This window comes from Aquila chrysaetos, chromosome 12 (genome assembly GCF_900496995.4).
Source record: "Aquila chrysaetos chrysaetos chromosome 12, bAquChr1.4, whole genome shotgun sequence".
In the NCBI taxonomy this organism is placed as follows: Eukaryota; Metazoa; Chordata; class Aves; order Accipitriformes; family Accipitridae; genus Aquila; species Aquila chrysaetos.
In genome coordinates this window covers 805,128-826,573 of record NC_044015.1, presented here as the reverse complement: position 1 = coordinate 826,573, position 21,446 = coordinate 805,128, and the positions used below count along the sequence as shown (strand labels likewise).

The window sequence follows — 21,446 nt, the reverse complement described above, 5'->3', positions numbered from 1 at the left end:
AACAAGCAAGATGCTTACATCCATTTATTGCATATGCTGCCTCTCTCCAAATAAGAGGGGGCAGCCACTTCTGGAGAGGATGCTTTGTCACGTGCTCAATGCCACAGTTATTCTCTCCTCAGCACTTCCCTCGGACGAGATGTTTAACACCGATTGAACCAGGGGCATGTAACATTTAAAGCTCTCTACAGAGCTGCATAAATCTTTAAATAACCCTTTAAAAATAAAAGCACATTCTCAAAGCCCCTTCTTCCTCTGAAGAACACAAGATTTAATGAGGTTCCCTCTTTTCCCCTCCCAAACTGAACACCCACTCCCACCTATGAGTCACTTGTACTCCTGCTCTCGCTGCCCAGCACAAGAACCACAACTGAATTGATCAGTCATTTGCAAGTTTTTTAAAATTTTTATTTTAATATGGCGTCACTGTTAGAAACGTAACATTCTCATGGAGCTGAGCAAGTTCAAAAGGATCCTGCAGGAAGACCCAGTTAAAAAAAAAAAAAAATCCAAAAAACCCACAAAACCACATTTATTCTCTATGCAAGCTGCCCCCCTGCCTTTGCAAATGCCATGCAAGCCTACCAGAGCATACTGTATCCACACTTGGCTCCTTCCTCACCCCCAGGAGCTTGTTACGAGTGTTGCACTTCTGGTGAGGGGATTTCTGTCCATCACAAACATTGAACCTGTAAACTGCACCTTCGTATCCCTTCTCACCAGCCCCTCTTAACAACAACAACAAAAGGCAGAACAGCCTTATTTTAAGGGATCTCTACAAGTCCTCTGAACAGCTTGACCTCTGTCACAGCCTGATCAGAAGTTGTAGGGTAGAGAGAATGATCCATCTCAGTGGACCAGTTCCCAGCTGTTCAGTGCCTAAGTCCAAATCAAATCTGTTACTGCTGGGTTTGGGGGCACACTGGACTATGCTTTCTGTCCCTTCTAGGGCAAGCCAAGCCAGAGGTGATTTATCTGAGGGAGAAGAATTTGTTCCATGCTCAAATATGCTCCCAAATCAACGGTGGTAGAATCACACGTGTTCAGACCCAATGACCTACCTAAGCCAGGGCTCTGCCTGACAGCGACGGCTGCTCAGGAACATCCAGTACAGAGAAATCCTGCTCCTGCTCCGGATGGTTCCCTGGGGACTTCCTGAGCTCTAGCCCACATCTGGACTGCTGAGCTTGATAGCCCCCAAAGAACCCACCCTTCATAGACACATGCAACACAGTCACCAACACTACGAAAGCATAACACCTAAGTGCTGGGAAGAGGACATTCAGACTGGCTAGAAACAATGCTTTATTTTACTATCTACTTAAACAATTAAGCAACAACTCTTGAAATAACTGAAAGATTAAGAGCTGTCACTATTCACCAGTTAAGTTAAACCAAAATCATGTCCAGCCCACCCACCCTGGCTAACTCTAACATGGGAAGTGTTGGTCTATAGGGCCACAATTAATCTTTAGGTCTCTAATCCCTCTGAAACAGCACAAGTTACACACGAGAACTTAAAAAAACTTCCAGTAATTTGCCTGTCATCTTCTGAAATGACAGCTCTTATTTGGGTTTAAATACTGCTGTTTGCATCAGGAGTGTATAATAGCTGATATTACCACTCTGGAGATGATCTCCCACTACCACAGTCACCTGCCTGTGTGTGTGGGTACATCCAGATCAGCTGGCAGATAGAGATGGCTGCTGGAAGAGCACCTGCGCCAGCACGGGCCAGGCTCAGGCCAGGATCCTGGGCATGCAAGGGGCAGTAAGACTGCCCATGGGACGTAGTCGCAGCCACCGACGGCAGGAGGAGGCCTGGGAGCAGACACAGACAGTCGAACAGCAAAAGGTGTGCACATGTGGGCACGATGCTTCGCCCACTCAGTGCGGAGGACTCAGCACCAACCCTTACCCAACCGAGAAGAGGATCTTGCATGCTCTGCTGTTCTTCTTCAGAGGAAGGGCAGAACATGGTGTTTTTTCCAAATGCAGATGATAACCTGCAACACCCAGCTGCAGCGCCGCAGGCCAGAGTCCCTCAACAGCAAACAGAACAGACGGCGCTGTCCTGGGCCTGCTGGACACCCAACCACTCTCTGATGTTGAAAGTCTGCCTAAGCTTCCACTTTTTAATCACACTGAAGTGTGTAAACCAGACAGCAATGCAGGCTAATCACCACTGGAAAAGTTAAAAAGAAACAAAACATTTTTAACTAGAGTGAGAACAGACAGGAATGCATCTTCTGTACAAAATCATTTGTGGGGCAGGTCTGCAGGAATGGGCTGGATTTCACAAGCCAAGTAACCCACTCTGAAAGGGGTCACAAACCATCTTCCTGTGCAGCATGCTGAACCCCTACAGCTACCCTTTGCTTAAAAATACAAAGCCAAAAACTAAAGAATGATACCCTCACAGAACAAAGTTATCTGCTTTGGAAATAAAACATCTGTCCTGGAGATCGGTAGGATCCTGGTGAAGCTTGGGGGAAGCAAGGAGATGATCCTGTACTCTCCAGCCACTGCCATTAGCTCAGGCCCTGGGAAGCCCAAGAGGGCAGTGGCTTTGGGGCCTAGGCTAAGCTTCATGCTCCTCTTCTGCACCCATGGCCGATGGGAGCATGGCTTCCTCTCCAAACAGCTTGTCATGACTGCTCAGTGCTCCACTCTGTCCTCTAAGCCCTGCCTCAGCTTCCTCCTCTGCAGCTGGGAATGCACAGGGAAGCAACAGAGCACTGTTAGAGACATGCACATGCTTATTCTCTACACTGACACCAAAAAAAGCAGTAACAGACTGTCCTGTGGGCTCTTGGGTTGGCTGCGAGATAGTCAAGTACTAAGAGCAACAGATCTACTCTCAGAGAGGTTATCATCTTGGAAGGCTAGCCCTCCAAGGGAAGTTACAGGCACGCACAGACCAACTGTGCCTTCCTTCTGCCTCTTGAAGCCAGTTCAGAAAGGAAAATGTAAAATTAGAAAGGGATATAAGTGATGCTGGTTACGGATTTTCAAGCCTGGCAGCCTCATCAGTGCGCTCAGGTCCCGCTGTCTGTGATGGAGCTTCCAGCCCCAACACTTCTGCAGAATTACATCTTGGGCACTTATGCATCGGCTGTTCCCAGCGAGAGCTCTTGCAGAGGAAAATGGCTAACCTCTGACAACAGGGAATGCATCTGGCAAGTCCTCTTCTCTCCTGCTTCTGCACTTAGAAAGGACCTAGCAATCAAGTATGTGCTTCAGTGAGTCTATCGCATTTTTAAGAGGATCCCTCCTTTCAAAAAGCCTCCACTAAGCTGTGAGGGAAAGGCCTGGCCTTGGTCAGATTCTAGCACAAAAGTCTGCAGGATGTAAGAAGAGAGCAAAGGACAGAGCTCTGCAGGTCACCCAGCTGGCACTGGGACATTAGTTCTATTAGAAAAGGTTATAAATTACCCGACTGTCACCAGTGAATCAGCACTTGGAAATAGATCTATTTCACTTTGATGAGGCTCCCTTCATCTTGGCAGGCTCCACCTCCGACCCACCTACATATCCTTTTGGCTGAACATCTGAACAGCCACCCTGTTGGGGACTGTTACCCAAGGATGTCATACAGCACAGAGCAAAGTGCTGGCCTAGCGAGTTGGGCTCAAAGCAGCCTCTCTCCTTCTCCCCTTGGAAGGCACTGCCTGGGAAGCCAACCTTATTTCAAGTTGTTGCCCAAAGAAATTTTGAGCATTGGGTACAATTTGAGGCTTGTTACAATTCAAGGCCTGACATTTTATTCTTCCATGATAGTGCTTCAAAAAAGCAACTTCTGCCTAACCAGGAAACCAAGAGAAAAACAAGGTCTTCAGGTGCAGGATTTGGTAAAACCAGACCTTGCTTTTACTCGGGTCCACAGAAGCCCACCAGGCCATCATTAAGGAAACACTAAAGCAGTTTGGTTAGTCTTGAACTACAGAAACTAAGGCTTTCTTTATCACAAGGAAAGGTCAGTCACAGGTACCTCTAGTTACACTGTGGTAAAGTAAATCAGCATCCTTACAAACAGCACTTGAAACCTTCCCTCCAAAACAAACTAGGCTGGAACAATTAACCTAGAAACTCATGTTCTGTTGATGTAGGCAGTGAGAACACAGGCAGCAAGACAAAGAAACTGCTGCCTTGATCATGCAGTACCGCTGCTGCAATGACTGTAAAGCTGAGCAGTCTTTGTCTTTAGTCTTACCACAGACATGCCCTTCAGCCTTCTGCTCACAAGCTACATTGCTTACAGGTACAGAGAGGCCAAAGAAGGAAAGCTACTTGATTACCACCACTTTGTAAGAACTGCATGGTTAAAACCACACACACCCCTGTACTTACTAGTTGGCTTACCTTAAAACAACAGGAAATCCCTAATAAAGAAAAAGCAGTTCTGTAACCAGATAGTTACCAAGACTGGAGCAGAAAAAAGGTCTCAGTGTAAGGCTACAAGCACGCTTCTTCCCCAGATGTGCCATCTACTCTGAACACTGAGTCATTTTAGGGCTCTGCTCCAAAATAACTCAGTCTAGCAAAACTGGCCAAAAGAATTAAATGTGCTAAACAACAGAGTCCACAAGGAGCAAGCTATTACTGGATGAAGGAAGGAAACTGGCATATGGGTAACACACAGGAAGGGGCATCCTGGTTGATCAAATAAAGGACCAAAGCATCCGGAGCATCATAGCTCACTCACTATGCGTCACTCACACCACTTAATAATCAATAATCTCCTCCACTGCTGAAAGGATTATTCAGACCTCGAGGCCTTTCCTAAAAAGCTTTAAACAGACAAAAAAAAAAAAAGCCACTTCTGCCCTACCCAACCCAGCATCATTCTCTCCTACCTGGTACTGTGAAGTCCTGAGTGTAGATGATATCATCTTCAATGTCATACAAGTCATCATCTTCTTCCTCATTGTAGCCATGCAGATCTTCCAGATAAGGCACCGCCGTCATACTTCTCCACCTGTCCTTTGTTTCTGGGCTGGGAGGTATGGGCACCAGAGCCTCTGCCTGAGCATGTTTCTTACGAAACCAACTGCAAAGAGTCCAAGAGCAGAGTTTCATCAGCACAGCTTCGCTTTTCAGAAGGCATGGAGAAATCCCTGGCACTACGAGATGGCCCCATTCCACCCCAATATTCAAAGGTATGTGCAGTTTGTTTATGGAAAACTTCCTGGCCAGTTTTATGCCACTGCAGGTTTTTTAATGCGTAATAACCAAGAGAGGCAAGTGTCAAGAAAGGCAAGTCTGTCTTGCTGATCACACTGCAGGGACACCAGCAGCCATGTATGCCACTCCACAAGATGCTCCATCCACTGGGTGCTTTGTCAGCTAAGGAGAAACTAACAGTCTGCCCAGCTGTTAGCATATTGAAGTCTGCTGCAAGACACACTAGAGTGCAAGACATCTACAGAAGGGCAGCTCAGGGTCTGGAAACAGAGTGCAGGAACATTTTCTCCATCACCAACTCAAGCCAAAACTACCTACATTAGCAGAGCTGCTAGAGCTCTTGAGTTGTATTGTCAAAGCAAGCAGCAAAGGAGAAACTTCTAGCCTAAAGCTGAGGCTAATCCAGCACAAGAGAAAGTTTGCAGAATGTTGGTCCAAGGAGAGTGGTATTTACTCGCAAGCTCCTTTAACAGGCAATTTTCAACAAGACCACAGCAAAAATGCTTATACTCTATCTTTTTATCCCACCTCTGCCTCAAGGGACTTCTATTACCATTAGAAACAGTAGCCATAGTGCTACCATCTGCCCAGTAAAGGGTATCAGCTCTGAAAGCTGTTCTTAATCAGATCAAGAATCCAACAGGCTTGCATCACATCAGCATCTCAGAAGCCATATGGGGGGCCCCTTACATTTTTATCACACTTTCATAGCATGGTTCCAACACCGGACTGTCTCTGGGACATCTATCACCACTGCATGTGGGCACCAAAAGTTTCCTAGAAGTACTGCTGGAGCCTCTGCACTCCTAGCGATCGTCTCCTGAATGCAGGTGGGAACAGAAGTTCCTCCAGACCTAGGTACTTCTAACATGCCTTTCCAGCCCCCACACACCTCCTGCTACTCCTTGTTCCCCCTGCAACATGTCCTGCAGCAGGGAGAATCAGCTGCCTGTGGCTAGCAAATTAAAAGGTCAGGCGATGGCCATCCATTGCTCCCTCCTCGATAAATGGTAGTGTTCTGCTGCTTTTGAAGGTGGTGTGCCGAGCTGCTGGCTGTCCCTGCTAGCAGAAAGGCTGCCCTACAGAGGCACTTCATCAGGCTGTTACTTACACCATATCCTGGAGGGTCATTCTACATGAAGGAAGGGTTAGAAAGCATCAAAACCTCCCACATGTAGGACAATGTGGTGAACTGCAGCCTGCTTTCCTGATAAACTTTTGAATTGGCACCGATATCAACCCCCCTATTTTTATGCTGTGGGTTGGATGTCAGTGAAGCCACTGGGACCTGTTCTTCCTGGTCTTTGCACAGTAACAAAGGAAAGAAAAACCTCACCAGATCAACTGCACTCTTGTGCTCATCTTGCTAAATATTATGTAGATGCCATTTACCTGCACAAAGGGACATTCAGAGTCTTTCACAGCAGGAGGCAGCCTAGAAAATCTAAGCTCCCCACACACTTTCAAAGTTTACTTTAGGCTACAAAAGGGTGCTGCTTTAGGAAGCAACTTAAGAGCTCTCTGCAAACACACCTCAAAAGCAGAGCAAGATCTAAAATTATGCCCTCATCACATACTCACTTCTTGGCCTGGGGATTGCTGCCCTAAACAAGCCTCATGTGACATGAGTGCTTCCCCCTCCATAGTTTGCACAGGCATCCAGTAACTTCTGGCTAATAACCATTAAGGAGGGCCCAAAGCCAGTCACCAAAGAGCTCTTATAAACCTAAGCCATCTGTTTTTTATCACTCCAGTTCCAAATTCATTTTAGGAAGTGAGGGTTGGATGCACCTCCTGCACAGAACTGTAATTATAATTTTGTTCTAGTCTTACATTGCTTTGACAGTAGGCCTAGGAAAAAAAAAAGTGGCATTCTAACAAAACTATCCAGCAAAAGCAAGGAGTTAGGAGATAAACAAATGAAAATGTAGCTATTGGGACAAATCAGCTAGGATTCAAAGAAGGAGTGAACCCTTATCCAGAAACCCTGCTTCACAATTAGCATCTTTGAACTGTTTTCTCTGTAGTGATTGAGTTTTAAAGTCAGTCTCCTGCTCTGGAGAAAAGTTACAGAGAACTAAATGCAGATCTAATTTGTCAAGTATGACCTCTGGTTCGTGAAGAGGCATTACAAGAGTTAAGTAAAAGGTCATCCCAGCTACGGGACTAGCAGGACATGAGCAGGTCCAACACAACTAGATTTTGGCCAACAGTTTTAGCAAATCCTGTGGATGGCTTCCTTGGTGATGTGCATGGCACACAGCACTCCTAATCTGATCATTTGATTTCCCTTCCTTGGGAGACTGCTTTCATCAAGAAAGTGACTGCCAAAATAGCAAATTCAGGCTAGGCTGATCCAGCCTGGCAGGATCATCTAGCACAGGAACAGAAGAGCCAACACAGCCACCAGCTATTTTTGCCAGGGGCACTGGAGCTAGAGGGATCCAAACTAAACGCCAGGGACCTAAGGAGAATGGAATATACAGGGCAAATGAGATCAGAATGACTGCTATCAAAAGGAGTATTTTAAAGGGAGAAAGCCTAGAAGTCTATAGCAACTCGTGTTTTTATTTTGCTGTATTTCAGCTCTGCCTCTTTCTTTCCTTCTGTCCTACTTACCAGGAGAGTAAAAATAGGTTTTTATTAACAGCAGAAACCTGAATCACTGTACTCTAGTCATAATGATTCCATCCTCTGGGAGGTGATTTCAAATACTTGCATATGCATATATGGTAATGAGGATATAGACTGAGGAGAGAAATTCATTGAAGTTCTAAGAAAAATCAAAGACCTCTTAGAAGGAGCCTCAAGCAATTCTGTATGGAGTAGCAGAGTATTTCCTGGCAAGCAATTTTCCAGCAGGGACAGATATTCTGCTTTCTGCACTGGTGCTAAATGTTATTAGTGAACATTTGCTCTTCAGCTGAGGACCACTGGCTCCATCACATGCCCTGATCTGGCTCAAGAAGCTACTGGCCACTGACTAAGCCAGAAAGCAGCTACTCTCCCACAGCGCAACTCTCGCATCAGTCAGCGACGCAGATGAGATCAAAGTCCCTCCTCACCCTGCCTTCGCCACTGACCCTAAAACACAGGCTGGATTAGAGTACTGCTGAGTGCCCTATTTCACCATTTATTCCCAGTTTCACTGATGTTTTCTGAGCCAACTACACTGGCACAAACATAGCCATTTACCTGGTGCTCACAGATTGCTGCTTTAACACTAAGGGAAAAGAAAAGCTTTTGCAGATCTCAAAAGCGCCCCTTGTCCAGAATATCCCCTGGGAGAGGCAGATTCCTCTCTTGTCTGTGAAATGTTTCTTGGCCACTCCCAGCGCTTTGAAACAGAGTGGAGGGAGCAGTAGGAAGAGATTGTTTCTTTTTACTTCACAACCTTGTTGAGCATGCCTGCAAAGCATGGAAACTCCAGACAGCAGCGGCACAAGTATTAATTGTGATCCTGCCAGTTAAGAATTGGTGTCCAGACGGGTTGCTATAATCTACAGGGATAAAAGACAGCAAGGGTCAAGGACTGAATGAAAAAAGGAATCTGGGTTGACCAATGCTTGATAAGCCCGTCTGGTTTGCAGCTTCCAAGCTTGAATTTTACATCAGAAGTCATCACTCTGCTCTTTTCAAGTTCTGGTATAAGCAAGGTTAAAATAGGAATCAGTAAGCACAGCTGCAGCTTCCAAATACTTACAGCTAATTCACTTCCCATTCTAGGTCACAAATATTTTAGTTTGCTTGTTTTGTATATGGGCAATTTTCTTTGAAACCAGATGCCAAGCTGCAGATCACCACCCTGCCAACAAGGATTGGTTATGAATGATTCTCCACCTCCCATGATACCATGTAAGGGCTTCAAGCATACTGGAAGGTCACCATCACCACGAGAAGCAACTAACAGCATTCCAGTTTAATTCAGTCCTCTCGCAGACAAACACGGAAGGCACACAACAGTATGCCCTGGGGAAAGGCAACACAGGCTAGCAATAAATATATAGCAGCGTCCCCGCAATCACTGCTCCAACTCCTGTAGTGTCAAGAGATGTCTAAGTTAAGTCAGGTTCATAAAAAAATAGAAATGCGTAAGAAAGAGAAGCAGTTTTCCTCTAGCTGATGCTAGGACCAAAGGTGATAGTTCAGACTCCTATGAGGAGAGGTGTTCTATGCAGATGGAGACTCACATTCATTTAACACCCCATACGCAGTTGCATTATGAAACTGATTTGCAGAACGTGGGTAGAAGAACCAAAGATTCCTTCCGTGTGCCTGCCGCAGGAAAGGAAGGCAGACCCAGGTACCTCGGCAATAAAGGAGAGGAGGAGAGCTTTTGTGTGTGTGTCCCACCGAGGGCAGATTACTGCCTAACACCACGAACAAGGGATGGTAAAAGCCCACGAGTATACATGCTGCACCAGAGGTAAAGGGAAACCCCTCTCACTCCCTCAGATTCAGGCAGAAAAGTCAAGGAGCATGCTCAGCACCTGCAAAGGAATCTACAGTGGCAACACACACAGATTTCCAATGGCTTTGGTACCCAGGGTTTGCACAGCAAGGCACAGCATCCAACAGCTACCCTCCAAGCCTCTCAGGGAAGACTCTGGGGTGAGCAAAAGCACCTGGGAAGGTGGCACAGCAGCCTCCAGGAGGTCAGTGGAAGACACTAGGCCAGCAGGTTAATTTGCGCCTCCACTAATAAAAGGTGGAAGTGCCTTCCCTTTCTTGCATAAACTCTTGCAATGGTATCTATGACTGAACAAATTAAGTGTGACACTTCTGGAGAAGGCAGGCAAGATGGTTGCCTTGGAAACAAGGGACAGAGGTAGAATTCTGCATCCACTTCATCACTTTAAGTGCTGCAGCAGGGTCAGTGAATTAGTTACAAAATGCAGTGTACAAGCATTAAGCCCTTCAGCAAAAGCACAGGGTAGAGAGGAGATGGTGACTAATCTATGGGGAGCAGGCTGCTAACTCCCTGGCTCTTGGCAGCTTTTCTTCACTGCCCCACAGCCCCACCCCATGAGTACAAAATATTCAGAGGTGAACTAAAAGTGTCAGTTTTCCATTGAACATCATCCTATCCAGATCCTTCTGGGAAGAGCAGATTTCAAGGCTCTTTCATTGTTATTCAGGGGTGGGCTTCTGGCAGTTCATAAACTCTTAGATGACAGGCTGAGAGAGTTTTAATTCATTTCAATTTACAACTCGTAGGTCTGCACTGCACAGATTGACTAGGTTTGAAAAGCCTCTGAAAGCAAAGAAGAAAAGAATTTAACTTTTTCCTGCTGAATTAAAACAAAGTGCAGAAACATGAGTTTGATGCAAGAGTTTACCTATAGAAGTGAGGAGAGGAAGAAGGCAGCTGGCAGGTATAAAACTAAGCAGACTCTTCCTACAGCATTCTTCAGACAGGGCTGCCGCTACAGGGGGGAAAAGCATTTGGAGTAGCTGACAAGAATAAAGGCAGGAATGGCAGAATTACCATTGCTGGGCAATAAACATGTGCCTGGCTGCCTTCTCTGCCTCTTGCAGCTCTATTTGCTGCACGGAGCAACACTCAATACTTCCTCAGTGTTTCCCCTGACCCACTGATTAAGCCTTTTATCCTTGATCCCACTACAAGAGCAGAAACATCACTTTATGGAAGGTGAAATGCAAACTGTTTATCCAGCTCTGGATGGATCCTGAGCACGCAGCTCCACAGCCACAGGACACCTGCTCCGTGATGCTTCCCTTGGGGTCACCCTTCCCCACAGGATAGAGGAACACGGCCCCTTCCCATCACACTGACACGAGCCTGGTCTAGCAGTGTTTGGCTCCAATGCAAAAAACACTGCCCAGGACATGGGGGCTATTCCTCTTGATTTTCAGTGCACTTTGATAATCTCAACTGTCCATATGAGCAAGTCACCAGTAACATCAGCTCAAAGACATAAAAGGAGACTTCCAGCAGCACGGAAAGGCACTGGGTAATTCTGGTTTGAGCCAGTATCCATCTCAGCAGGGCAGCCCGGGTAAGTCGCTTGATGTTTCTATAGTCTAGTTCCTGTGCCTTAACACATGCTTTTGTGGGAGGAGTGTAGAGAAACCCAAAATCATTAATGACTATTACTCCCCCACACACTAGAAATCCAGGGATTCTAGAAATCAAGTCTTTTCTTACTAAAATGCTTTCCAAAAACCCTTCGACAATATCTGAATGGCTACCTGCTGTCCTTCCGATTGCTTTGTTCAATTTTAAAATAAAATCAGGGTCAGGTTAAGCATAAGGACTAAGCTTCTCTTCTATTTAAAGAAAAGCCAAGAGAACCAAACACTGGATTCTTTAGCACAATGCTACTCTACAAAAAGGAGATGGACAGACACATCCAAAGCCCAAGGCTGCAAGCTCTGCTGTGCTTGATGTAATTATTAGGATGCCACAGCAGGAGGAAGGAGGCAATTACTAATAGGGGAGAAAAGCCTGTTAAGAAGCACTGGCTAAGCTCACAGAAAACTAATAAGAGACTAAGCCTTGGAAACGCTCCTGTGTTTGCAGGTAGATTCTTTCTTCCAGCACTCTCAGTGCTATGAGATGAAAAGCCTCACCACCAGCAGCTGTGCCCAATTAGAGGGCAGGCTATGCCTATAGAGCATGGGAGATTTGCAACTGCCCTCCATGCCAGAAGCATGCTCTAGTTTCTCCTGCTTTCTAACTACAGGCAGGGTCTCTAGAGAAACCTCTTTGCTTCCAGCTGGGCAAAGCTGACACAAAAACTCACTGCCACATGGGAGAAGTATAAAATCAAGTATATAGAGTTGGATAACTAGCTCAAATACCTAGCAGATAGTGACACATGAGAACCAACTACACTGCCCTAAAGCTTAGGGGCAGTTCACTGCAGCCTTTGGACCCACAGCACTGATAGCAGAGAACATGCTTTCAGTGCTTTTCTCAACACCTACTAATGTCCTCTTTACAGCACTTACTGACCAAGCATCGGTTTGACTGTGTGGCAAGCTGATCACCACCCTAGGACGAGCTGTAATGAATGCTTGAAGTGCTCTAGTCCTCAGTGGTAGAGGGGAGGACAGTCAGTAACAGCAGGAGCTATTGTTTTGAAGACCAGCTCTATATGGTGCTTTAAATGCCATGCAGCAGTTAACAGGCCAGTCCCAAGCAGTCTCTTTTATGGCCCAGTATTATTGGGAGGCATGTGCATGGGGAAAGGCAGTCTTGAAAAGCAAATGCCTGCTCCTGTCATCTCCCAGACCCAGTGAAAGAACCAATGCACAGTGCTTGGCTACTATTAAAAGCACCAGCCTGACTGCTTAATTAATTGATCAGGCAGCTACATGAGACCTGCCTCCCCAGCCTCTTTGATCTTCATCAGAGGTAGGTCACAGTTGCTCCTCTGCAGAACACCAGTGCAGTTCAAGCCTGTCAGGTTTTGTTCTGTGGCTCCTGCAGATGCCTTCCATGCCATAACATCTACCAGGGATCATCATCTGACAGCACATGGCTACCATTGCTGGTTTTTTTCCAGAGACACAACAAGAAAATAGCACTCTTCCTGCCTGCAGGCAGCACAAAGCAGGCCCATCACCTTCCAGGATCAGAGCTTTGTTTTTACAAGGTTCCCAAAAGCTTTCTGGGCAAGCTTGTAGGCAGGACCTCTGCTGAGCAGCTGCAGTCCAGCAGGCAGCTCTGCGTGTCCTCAGAAGCACTTCCTATTCAAATAGGAGATAAGCTAATGCAGCCTCCGCGATGAAGCATCCTTATGATGCTTTTTGTTCTTGTACTTTTATCCGCCCAGGAAATCTCTGCTCAGAGGCAGCATGTTCAAACAGACCCTTTTAAAAAAAAAAAAAAACCAAACCAAAAAAACCCCCTCAGAGATAACGGGGCCTTTCCCCCCCTCAGACAATAGCAAGGATAAAGGGGGAGGATATGGATGAGGGAGGAATATGACATTAAAGAGAAAGAAAAAAATTTCCTATTGTCCTGGAACACTTCTCCACATACTGATTCCATATGGAGCAAATACCAAGGGATATTTCTGTCACCAGACTGTCCAGAAAACCAGAACTAACACACATTACTAAACAGTCCTAGTTCAATAACCCAGCCTTAAGGAACCCCTGTTCTTCTGCTCCATTAGTACTAGCTGACCTCTGAAAAAAATTATCCAGAACCCTTAATTCTCAAGAAACAGTCACGCTAGAAACATATTTTCAACATATTCATTATTTACTGGTTAGCAATTCAAATGCTTTAACCGGATGCTCTAATAGGAGGAAAAAAGCCAAGTAGAGGTTGCCAGAGCTCCAGCAGAGCTGGAGGAAGGATATCTAGTGACTTCCATGTGTCTGCTGTCAAAAGGAAAAATGAGTTGAGAGCAATAGCACAGGTACATTAGCATAAGAAGCAGAAAGAGAATGACTAATAGGAAGAAGCTGAACACTCACTTGTGCTGCCTTATCTGCTGTATTGAAAATCTCTTGGCTGGGTCGTATTCAAGCATCCCTGAAAAGAAGGAAAAAAAGTCCAGGTGTGATCACAGATGCTCTCAGCCAAGTTGAAGACAGGAAGCATAAAGCTCTACCCTTCCCTCCCACCTCCCTCCCCCAACAGCGACTGGTGTGTCCAGTCCTTCTGGCAGCTTAGGGAGCCTTTACCTCCAGGAAGAATCTGCTGCATCGGTCACAGGAAGCTCAGCACAAAATCCCAACTCCATTGCTGACTACCTGATCAAGTCTGCTCCTCAGTTTCCCCACCTGCAAAGTGGATATGACCTTTCCCTCCTTCACACTGCAGGGACAGAGGCTTGTACAGCGCTGGATCATATGTCCAAGCATGTCTCCAGGCAAAGAGCATCAAGACTTCGCATTTCACAGATAATGCTATTGAACTTTCTCCATGGAAGAGTCAAAGCCTTAGGCATAGCATATATGCAGTTATTCAGCATCCCAGAAAGTCTAGTCTAGTGAAATTCTATTCTGGAAGTACATCTGGGGAGAACCGACAAAAAAAAAATAATCCTACTGTCCATCCTTTTGCCCTTGCCAGGAGTTTGATTTCTGGCATCATCTGCTAAGATAGCTGGGGTGGGGGTGAGAAGAAGGGTGGGAGAGGAAGAGTAGCTTATCTGTATTCTCTCTAGGAAAGAGGGAGGTGGATACCTTAAACAGACTCATGAGATGCCCACTCTGCTCCACTGTCTTCAAAAAGCTTCACAACTTAACAGAAGGGAAGTAGCAAATTTTGCCATATTCTTCAGAAACTAGCCAATGGGACCTAACAAGTCTCAAACAGCAGCATCCAAGATATTATCCAATGAAGGTTCCAAGAATATATTAATCTAACGAATGTTAACAAAGTCTCACTGCTGTACATTACAAGGAGTTTTGCTTTTACTGGATGATACCCCCTTGTTGCTCTTGAAGCACTAGCACTGTTGAGTCTTGCACAGGTAGCACGAAGAGTAAGGTTTTGGAAAGAGGCAAGAGAACAGGAGGATCCCATCTCCAGCAACCCGAAGAAAAGAAAGGCTAGGAAGCAGAACAGACTGTCAAACAGGAGTTAAGAAAGTCAGGACAAGGAGCAAACAGTGCAGAGTGCTGGGGAGAGCCAGTACAAGGACAGTGAAAACACAAGGATGGGAGATACATTTGGATGGACACTTAGGAAGGGAGGGCTGGAAAGAGACATTGGAGTTCAAGTAAGAAGTTGCAAGTGCCTTGCAGATGAGTTTCTGCAATACTGTTGAACAAAGGTAATAGAAGAGATAAATCACCAACAGCACCGTGTGATAACAAAAGCTGATCCAGAACATCTTCCTTGTCAGTTCAGTTTGTATCACATTACTAACAGTAATGAATATGGGCAAAAAAAAGGTATAGTTTGGAAGGACTAAAGTTATTTTCCCCCCAGAAACCAAAATACAGTTTGCCATGGCAATTTGTAAAGGTTTATCAGTGCTGATGACAGCACTAATAGCTTTAAGGCAGATGGGGTCACTACTGATGCACATTACATCACTGTGAAGTAGGTTAAAGAATCACGGGAAGACCTCTCCAGGTTTGAGAGGGTCAAGTGCATCACAGGCATCTGGCCTCATGAACTCAAGGCACTAGAGTCTTCAGAGCACTTTAGACAGAGCACACCAGAAATTTATACTTGCCTTGCCGAAACCATACAAAGCACCATACATATACTAGAGTTACATGGCTGAGCTCGACTGGAGCTACAGCAAGAGCTCCCTGCTCGAGAGCTCTAAACCTTGACAGTACTTCCTTATCTCTGGTATCTTCTCCCCCGAATAGGCTAAAGTCCTATAAACAAGCAACCAGCAGCCCAGGCTGCAGCTACAGACCAAAACCATACGTGGCAGGAGGTGATTAATGCCAGCGACAGTGCCAAAAGCTGAACAGCTCAGCTGCTAGGTCTGCTACCGAGGAACACCACTGAAAGCATATTTTGAGATGGTCTCACAGTAAGGGTGAGAGAAGGGAAGATATGGTTGAACCATCTTCAGCAGAAAAGGGATTTGATCCCGAATCTTGCTGTCCTGCAAAGTGCTGCAACACCTGTAATACAACATTTAGGTGCTTTTGTAGGGCTAATTCCAAGTTGTTTCCTCACCTTAGCTGTAGTTAATGAACTGGTGCTGGAGAAGGCCCTCCTTTTTTCACTGAGTACTACGCAATGAACTCCCTTACAGTTAAAAAAGATAATTATCAGTTTAACACTGAACATAGCCTTTATCAGGGACTTTCTCCACAACAAGGGTCCTTGCAATGTGCGTTCCTCCTTTCTTCTGTACTCCAGCACACATCCCTAGCAGTCCCTGCAGCCTTCTCAGAACCACAGAACAGCTGAGGTTGGAAGGGACCTCTGGAGATCACCTAGTGCAAACCTCTTGCTCAAAGCAGGGTCAGCTTGCCCAGGACTGTGTCCAGCTGGGTTCTGAACATCTCTGAGGGTGGAAACTCTACAACCCCCTATGCAACCTGTTCCAGTGCTCACCCACCCTTGCAGTAAATGAGTTTTCTCATGTTCAGATGGAATTTCTCCTCACCTTACAAGAAAAGAAATAATAATTGGAAAACAAGATGGGAAGGTTGTTCAGAGAAAAAAATCCCCCACCTAATTAAATAACCTATTAATAAGATTATTAGACAGCAGTTTCACAGCTGAGCTGCCCCGATGTGTTGGCTTTTTTTTTTTTTAAAAACAAAATAGGACTGCAAAGAGATCTTACATGAAGTCTAGGGGTCACCAAAGCATGTATTGGCTAGGTTATCTTATTACTGTAATCACAAACAGGTAAGTCAGGACACCACACCCCCCCCCCCCCCCCAATTTATTTATTAAAAGACAACATTTCAAGGGATTTTTGGAATCCAGCTTGTTATTATCAAGTTTGGGATAAACTTCTGCGCATCCAAGCAAATACAACTAGAAACTCTTCATAGAAATCTGAAGTACAGCGGGACTGTTTCAAGGTTCTTGCACTTTCAGTTTGGGATTAATTTCACTAGGTTGCTGCAGAAGAGGAGTTGGAGCACCCTCATAAGCAGCTCACTTTGACCAAACGAAAAAAATAAATGTGCAGCAATTCAAATACTGTTTAAGGAATGACAGGGCTAACAAAGAAATTTAAGGCATTTACCAGATTAAACTGGTACAAGCAGAGGATAAAATTCTAAAGTAAATTATTAGAAGAGGCCTAACGGGACCAGTTACAAATAGCTATGGTGCAGAGAGCTGCATTGTTCTCAAGCAATTAAAAAGGCATAAAGAAGATAACTGACCAAAAAGAATATTTACTTTAATGAAAAAGGACTGTATTTTGGGCAATGTTTGAAAGAAAATGTAAAGTCCAATCTCTGAAAACGTGCACTCATGCATTCAGCTCTGTGACTCACTCATGGCAGCTCTATGGCTGAAGTCCTGTACTGAAAAGAAACTTCAAGACAAAACATCATGTACTATTCACCAGTCAAGTCATCTAAGAGCATCTGCCCACAGTAACCACACATACTCTCTACCATTTACGGTAAAGATTGCCATGCAGTTTATCTGCGAGTAAAGATGAGACACACTGTAACAGGGCGATTCTTCAGGAGGACGCCTAACTCACAAACCTCTGCTCCCGTGGTATTTTAGAAGGATTCGCTCTGCCCATACATGGGATATTGTGCCCATTACAGCATGCCAGCAGTCTCAAACGCCCTTCAAATTACATCAAGTGGCAATCCAGAAACTGGAGACCACAAACCTGTCTTGAGCTCCTTACAGTCTCCAGCCCACACACTTCAATAATCCTGAACAAGCATAGCATTACATCATGTGGTAGAATATCTAGTTTTTAGCAGACAGCACAATCTTAGGTATGTTGTTTGAGAAGCAGGAAGAAATCTAACAGCAAGAGTTAACAAACTCAACCTGGATTTCACTTTAGAGTCTCTAACTTGGATCAACATTTAAAACAACCAATATAAAAGCAGTATAAGTCCAATTTGTAAAATGAGATGGGACTTTTTCCCTCTCCTTCATCCTCCACAAGCATAGCCAGGCATTCTGACCAGAAACTCCCTCTGCAGGCATATCTTGAGTCTTTGATCAAACATGTGTGGAAGACTTGCCACTGGATGGGTTATAGACACCAGCCTGCCTGACTGTTGGCTCCAGGGACTCCCTGCTACCACAGAATTAAAGCATCCCACTGTCATCAGAATGCACATCCTCTCACCATCCCTGTAATAAAGGTCATGGCAGTTACATAGAAGTGAGAAAAAATGCTGAGAAACTAACCAACTTGTCTCCAGTCACAAAGTCTGTAGCAGAGCCTGGAAATCAATCCAGATGCTTAATGCAGAGACTGCAGTCTCAGAGCTTTCTCTTTCAGTAAAAGTATATTAGAAAAGGAGGAAGAAAAGCTGACCTTGTGCATTTTTCTTTTCCAGAAGCAAACTGCATACAAGTTGATAAGTCATATGCAGTCTGCGGTGACAGAAGAACCTTAAGGCTATTTATAAATGCTTCTACTCTGACACATCTTTACTGACTGTACACACAGAAGCCAGAACAGTACTAGCCCTTCTCTTTTCCATCAGTGAAAAGTATAAATAAAGCTTCATCCCTGATTAGGAGACAAAGAGGAGCAGCATCCCAACTAATCTGTTGAAATACACTGTCATGCACGTCTCTTTACAAGTCAAATACCACAGAAGCTTTAAGTCCTCTAAACTCTGCTTCTTCTGGAAAGAGGAACAAAGAAATAAAAACAAGCTCAAGGGGGAGAATAAGTAAAAAAAATAAAAAATAGTAGTCAACAGAAGAACAGAAAAACCTTAAAAAGTGTATTCTAGTGTTTGCTTCACAGCCAGACTGGTACTGTGGACAACACAGCACTTATAGCCAGAGAGGAAATAAGCACTTTGCAGCATACTGAATTCTTCCTTACAATAAAACCAGAACAAATGCTTGCAGCACTGCAGAGTGCTTTAAGAGTCTTTTAAAAGCAATGCAAAGGCGAAACAAAGTCTCTAGTGAGATAGAGCTGAGCTGTGGGTGTCTGTGCTGCTCATATAAAAGCATCAGACAGCCATTGACAATATCTGATCTGCAGGCTTTTGATTCAGTTTCAACCTGCTGCAGAAGTAGCAGGCACCTACCAGGAAATGCAGATGTTCTGGAGGAAAAGCATGAACTAAATAAAGCATTTGGGTTTTGTCACCATAGCTACGTAGTATCACCACTGCAAGGCTCAGCCCTTGTCTTCAGCAGATGCTTTGCTATCTGCTGGGCTGTGGAGATGCTCAGGCCTCCACAGAGTAGAGGGAGCCAGGGCAATCCCACTCCATAATTCGGTCACCTCAGCTCCACTGGGTACTCTAACCACTAGAAAAAGTAAAGCGTGTCAAACCAAACAAGGAGAATATCAGGAGGTTTTGCCAGCTTTTACTGTGTAACAGGTGGATATGACAACATGAGGGGTGGGAGTGTTCTCAGGTGGGATGGAGGGAGGATAGTAAAAGGAATCCTTAGCCCTTCCTACCACCCTAGAAGACAGGGTCAAGTTGATAGAGAGACACAGACATCTCCCTCCAGGGCAAGCTCCTCTGCCTACCAAACACACTCGACTTGCATCTCTGTAGTGCCCAAACACAGAAGGGATGAAGACAGACAGCAGCTAGGATGAAGGGGGCAACTCAGGCTGTAAGAGATGGACAAAGGGCATCAGGTGCAAGGCTCCTCTGTTTAAAATGACACAGAAGGCAAAGTAGGAAATTCTGATTCCAGGTCTCATACAGGGGATGGAAAGAGAACGGCAAAGGGAGTTATTCTGCTAATGAAGCATAAGATTTTAAGCTATCAATATCCTCAGGATAAGAAAAGAGAAACAACTGCCACACTCATTTTCCCCAGGGGACAACACTAAGTGCAGCTGAGAGGCTTATCACAAACCTCAAATGATTTCTGCTGGATGCTTTAGAAGACTGGCTGCCAGTCTAGATGGACCACTGGATTTACTCCGTTTGGGCTCATAAAAAAGGCTGTGTTTTGAGTCAGCATTCACAAATCAAACACCGCACGTAGATCAGGACATCGTTCCCTGGGGCACGGGGATACAACATGAAACACGCATCAGTCAGAAGTGCTGGGCCGTAAGCAGTAGCCACATTAGTCTCAGCAGAACAGCCAAGATACCAGCTGTGCTGAGTGCAATTTGAAGCTATGCCTTATGTCATGTTTCTGAAAGCCGTTAAAGCTAGTTAACGCTTTTTGAAACACATGCAAATAACTTATTTCATAATCTGCACGGGGCGCCAGATAAGCTAAAAGAGTCTCCCAGGAGTGGGATTGCAGGGGGTCTGCCACCTCCTCGGCAGCGGGGGGCCGAGGGGAGCCCTGCCAGCGCAGCAGCGGGCAGAGCCCGGACAGACAGCACCACCTGCCGCCGCACCCGGCATGCGGCCAGCACCCAGCGAGGACGCCCGCGTCCCCAGCACCCCAGCGTCACCAGCACCCCACCGGGCCGCGGCCCGCAGCGGAGGTGACCCTGCGGGGCAAGGAAGCGAGTCCAGGCTGGAGCTGCAGCTCCTCGCAGCCATCCACGCAGGAGCCGGGAGCCCACAGGCAGCGCAGCCTTTCCTGCGGAGGCATGACTGCTGCCGTTTGTAGCATGAAGTGCAGCCGTAAACCGCTTTGAAATTGTTAACCTTTTGGCTAGCCACAAACTGCAACAGCTCCGTGACCATAGAGGACACAGCACGGTACACAACCCCCCAGTTCAGCGATAACACCCGTGTTGCGAGCAGACCTGATAACGCTTCTGACAGGAGGAAGGGAAGCGGACTCAGTTTGCTTACAGTGCCGCACAGCCCTTCACCCACACTGACCTCCTAACCCCGCGTAGCACAAGAACCAGAAAAATAAACTTGAAACAAGACAGCGTCATTTCATATTTGAGGTCTGATCTTTCACAAACAGCTGAAGTCAAAGAAGGAGAGCACGAGCCTGTGCTGAGGGCTGGGGAGCACTGCCGCACCGGGCTGTTTCACTGCCAATGAGGCAGCAGGAACTGGGGTCAGGATCTCCCGCGTGCTAGAATCACATCCTATCTGCTCCCAAACGGGCATCGCCAAGTTGGCTGGTATGCACAGCATAACTGCTGCCCTGACTATTCAGCTTTCAAAAGTAGAGACTGTTCAACAGTAAACCTCAAACTATTGCAAAAAGTGACAGGAAAAACAACAACAACAAAAAAACCCCAGCAAACAAAAACCACAACCCTCCCCTCCTACCCAGAAAGTGCTGCTCCTGTTTCTACCAGAGCCCTGTTGTGAAAGTGGGCACCAGTCACTTTGCTCCAATATCCTTGCAACTCTAAATTTGGGGGAAGGAGACGACAACTGGGACTAAAGCAAATAAATTCAGAGCAGAGGCTGATGAGGAAGGACAGCAGAACCCGAGTACTCAGTATTTTGCATTATAGAAAGCTTGGGCAAGGAATTTAATTCAGTGTTCTCACTTGCAAAACCTGCATCAATGCTATGATGCCATTTTAAATTTAACCTCTTGTGGGCTTTGTACTCAGATTTAAAACCTTCTCAGAGCACAAGAAACATAATGCAAGAACCAACTCTATAAAGCATAGTGACACCAACCCATGCAGGGTTTAGTTATCTCAAGAAAATACCAGTGTTAAAGATCTTTCAAAGTCTTACAAGTTCATAAGCATAACCTCCCTTTCTAACAGGAGCCT

General features: G+C 45.6%; 1 protein-coding gene across 1 annotated transcript in view; it reads right to left on the bottom strand.

The window, feature by feature from the left end:
- Positions 1-21,446, bottom strand: part of STK11 (serine/threonine kinase 11) — a 45,925-nt gene that overhangs the window by 5,992 nt on the left and 18,487 nt on the right. The window contains exons 7-8 of the mRNA XM_030032234.2: positions 13,639-13,696; positions 4,857-5,050 (exon numbers count right to left, since the gene is read on the bottom strand). Of these exons, the coding sequence (XP_029888094.1) occupies positions 4,857-5,050; positions 13,639-13,696 (252 nt within the window). The remainder of the gene's footprint in view (positions 1-4,856; positions 5,051-13,638; positions 13,697-21,446) is intronic.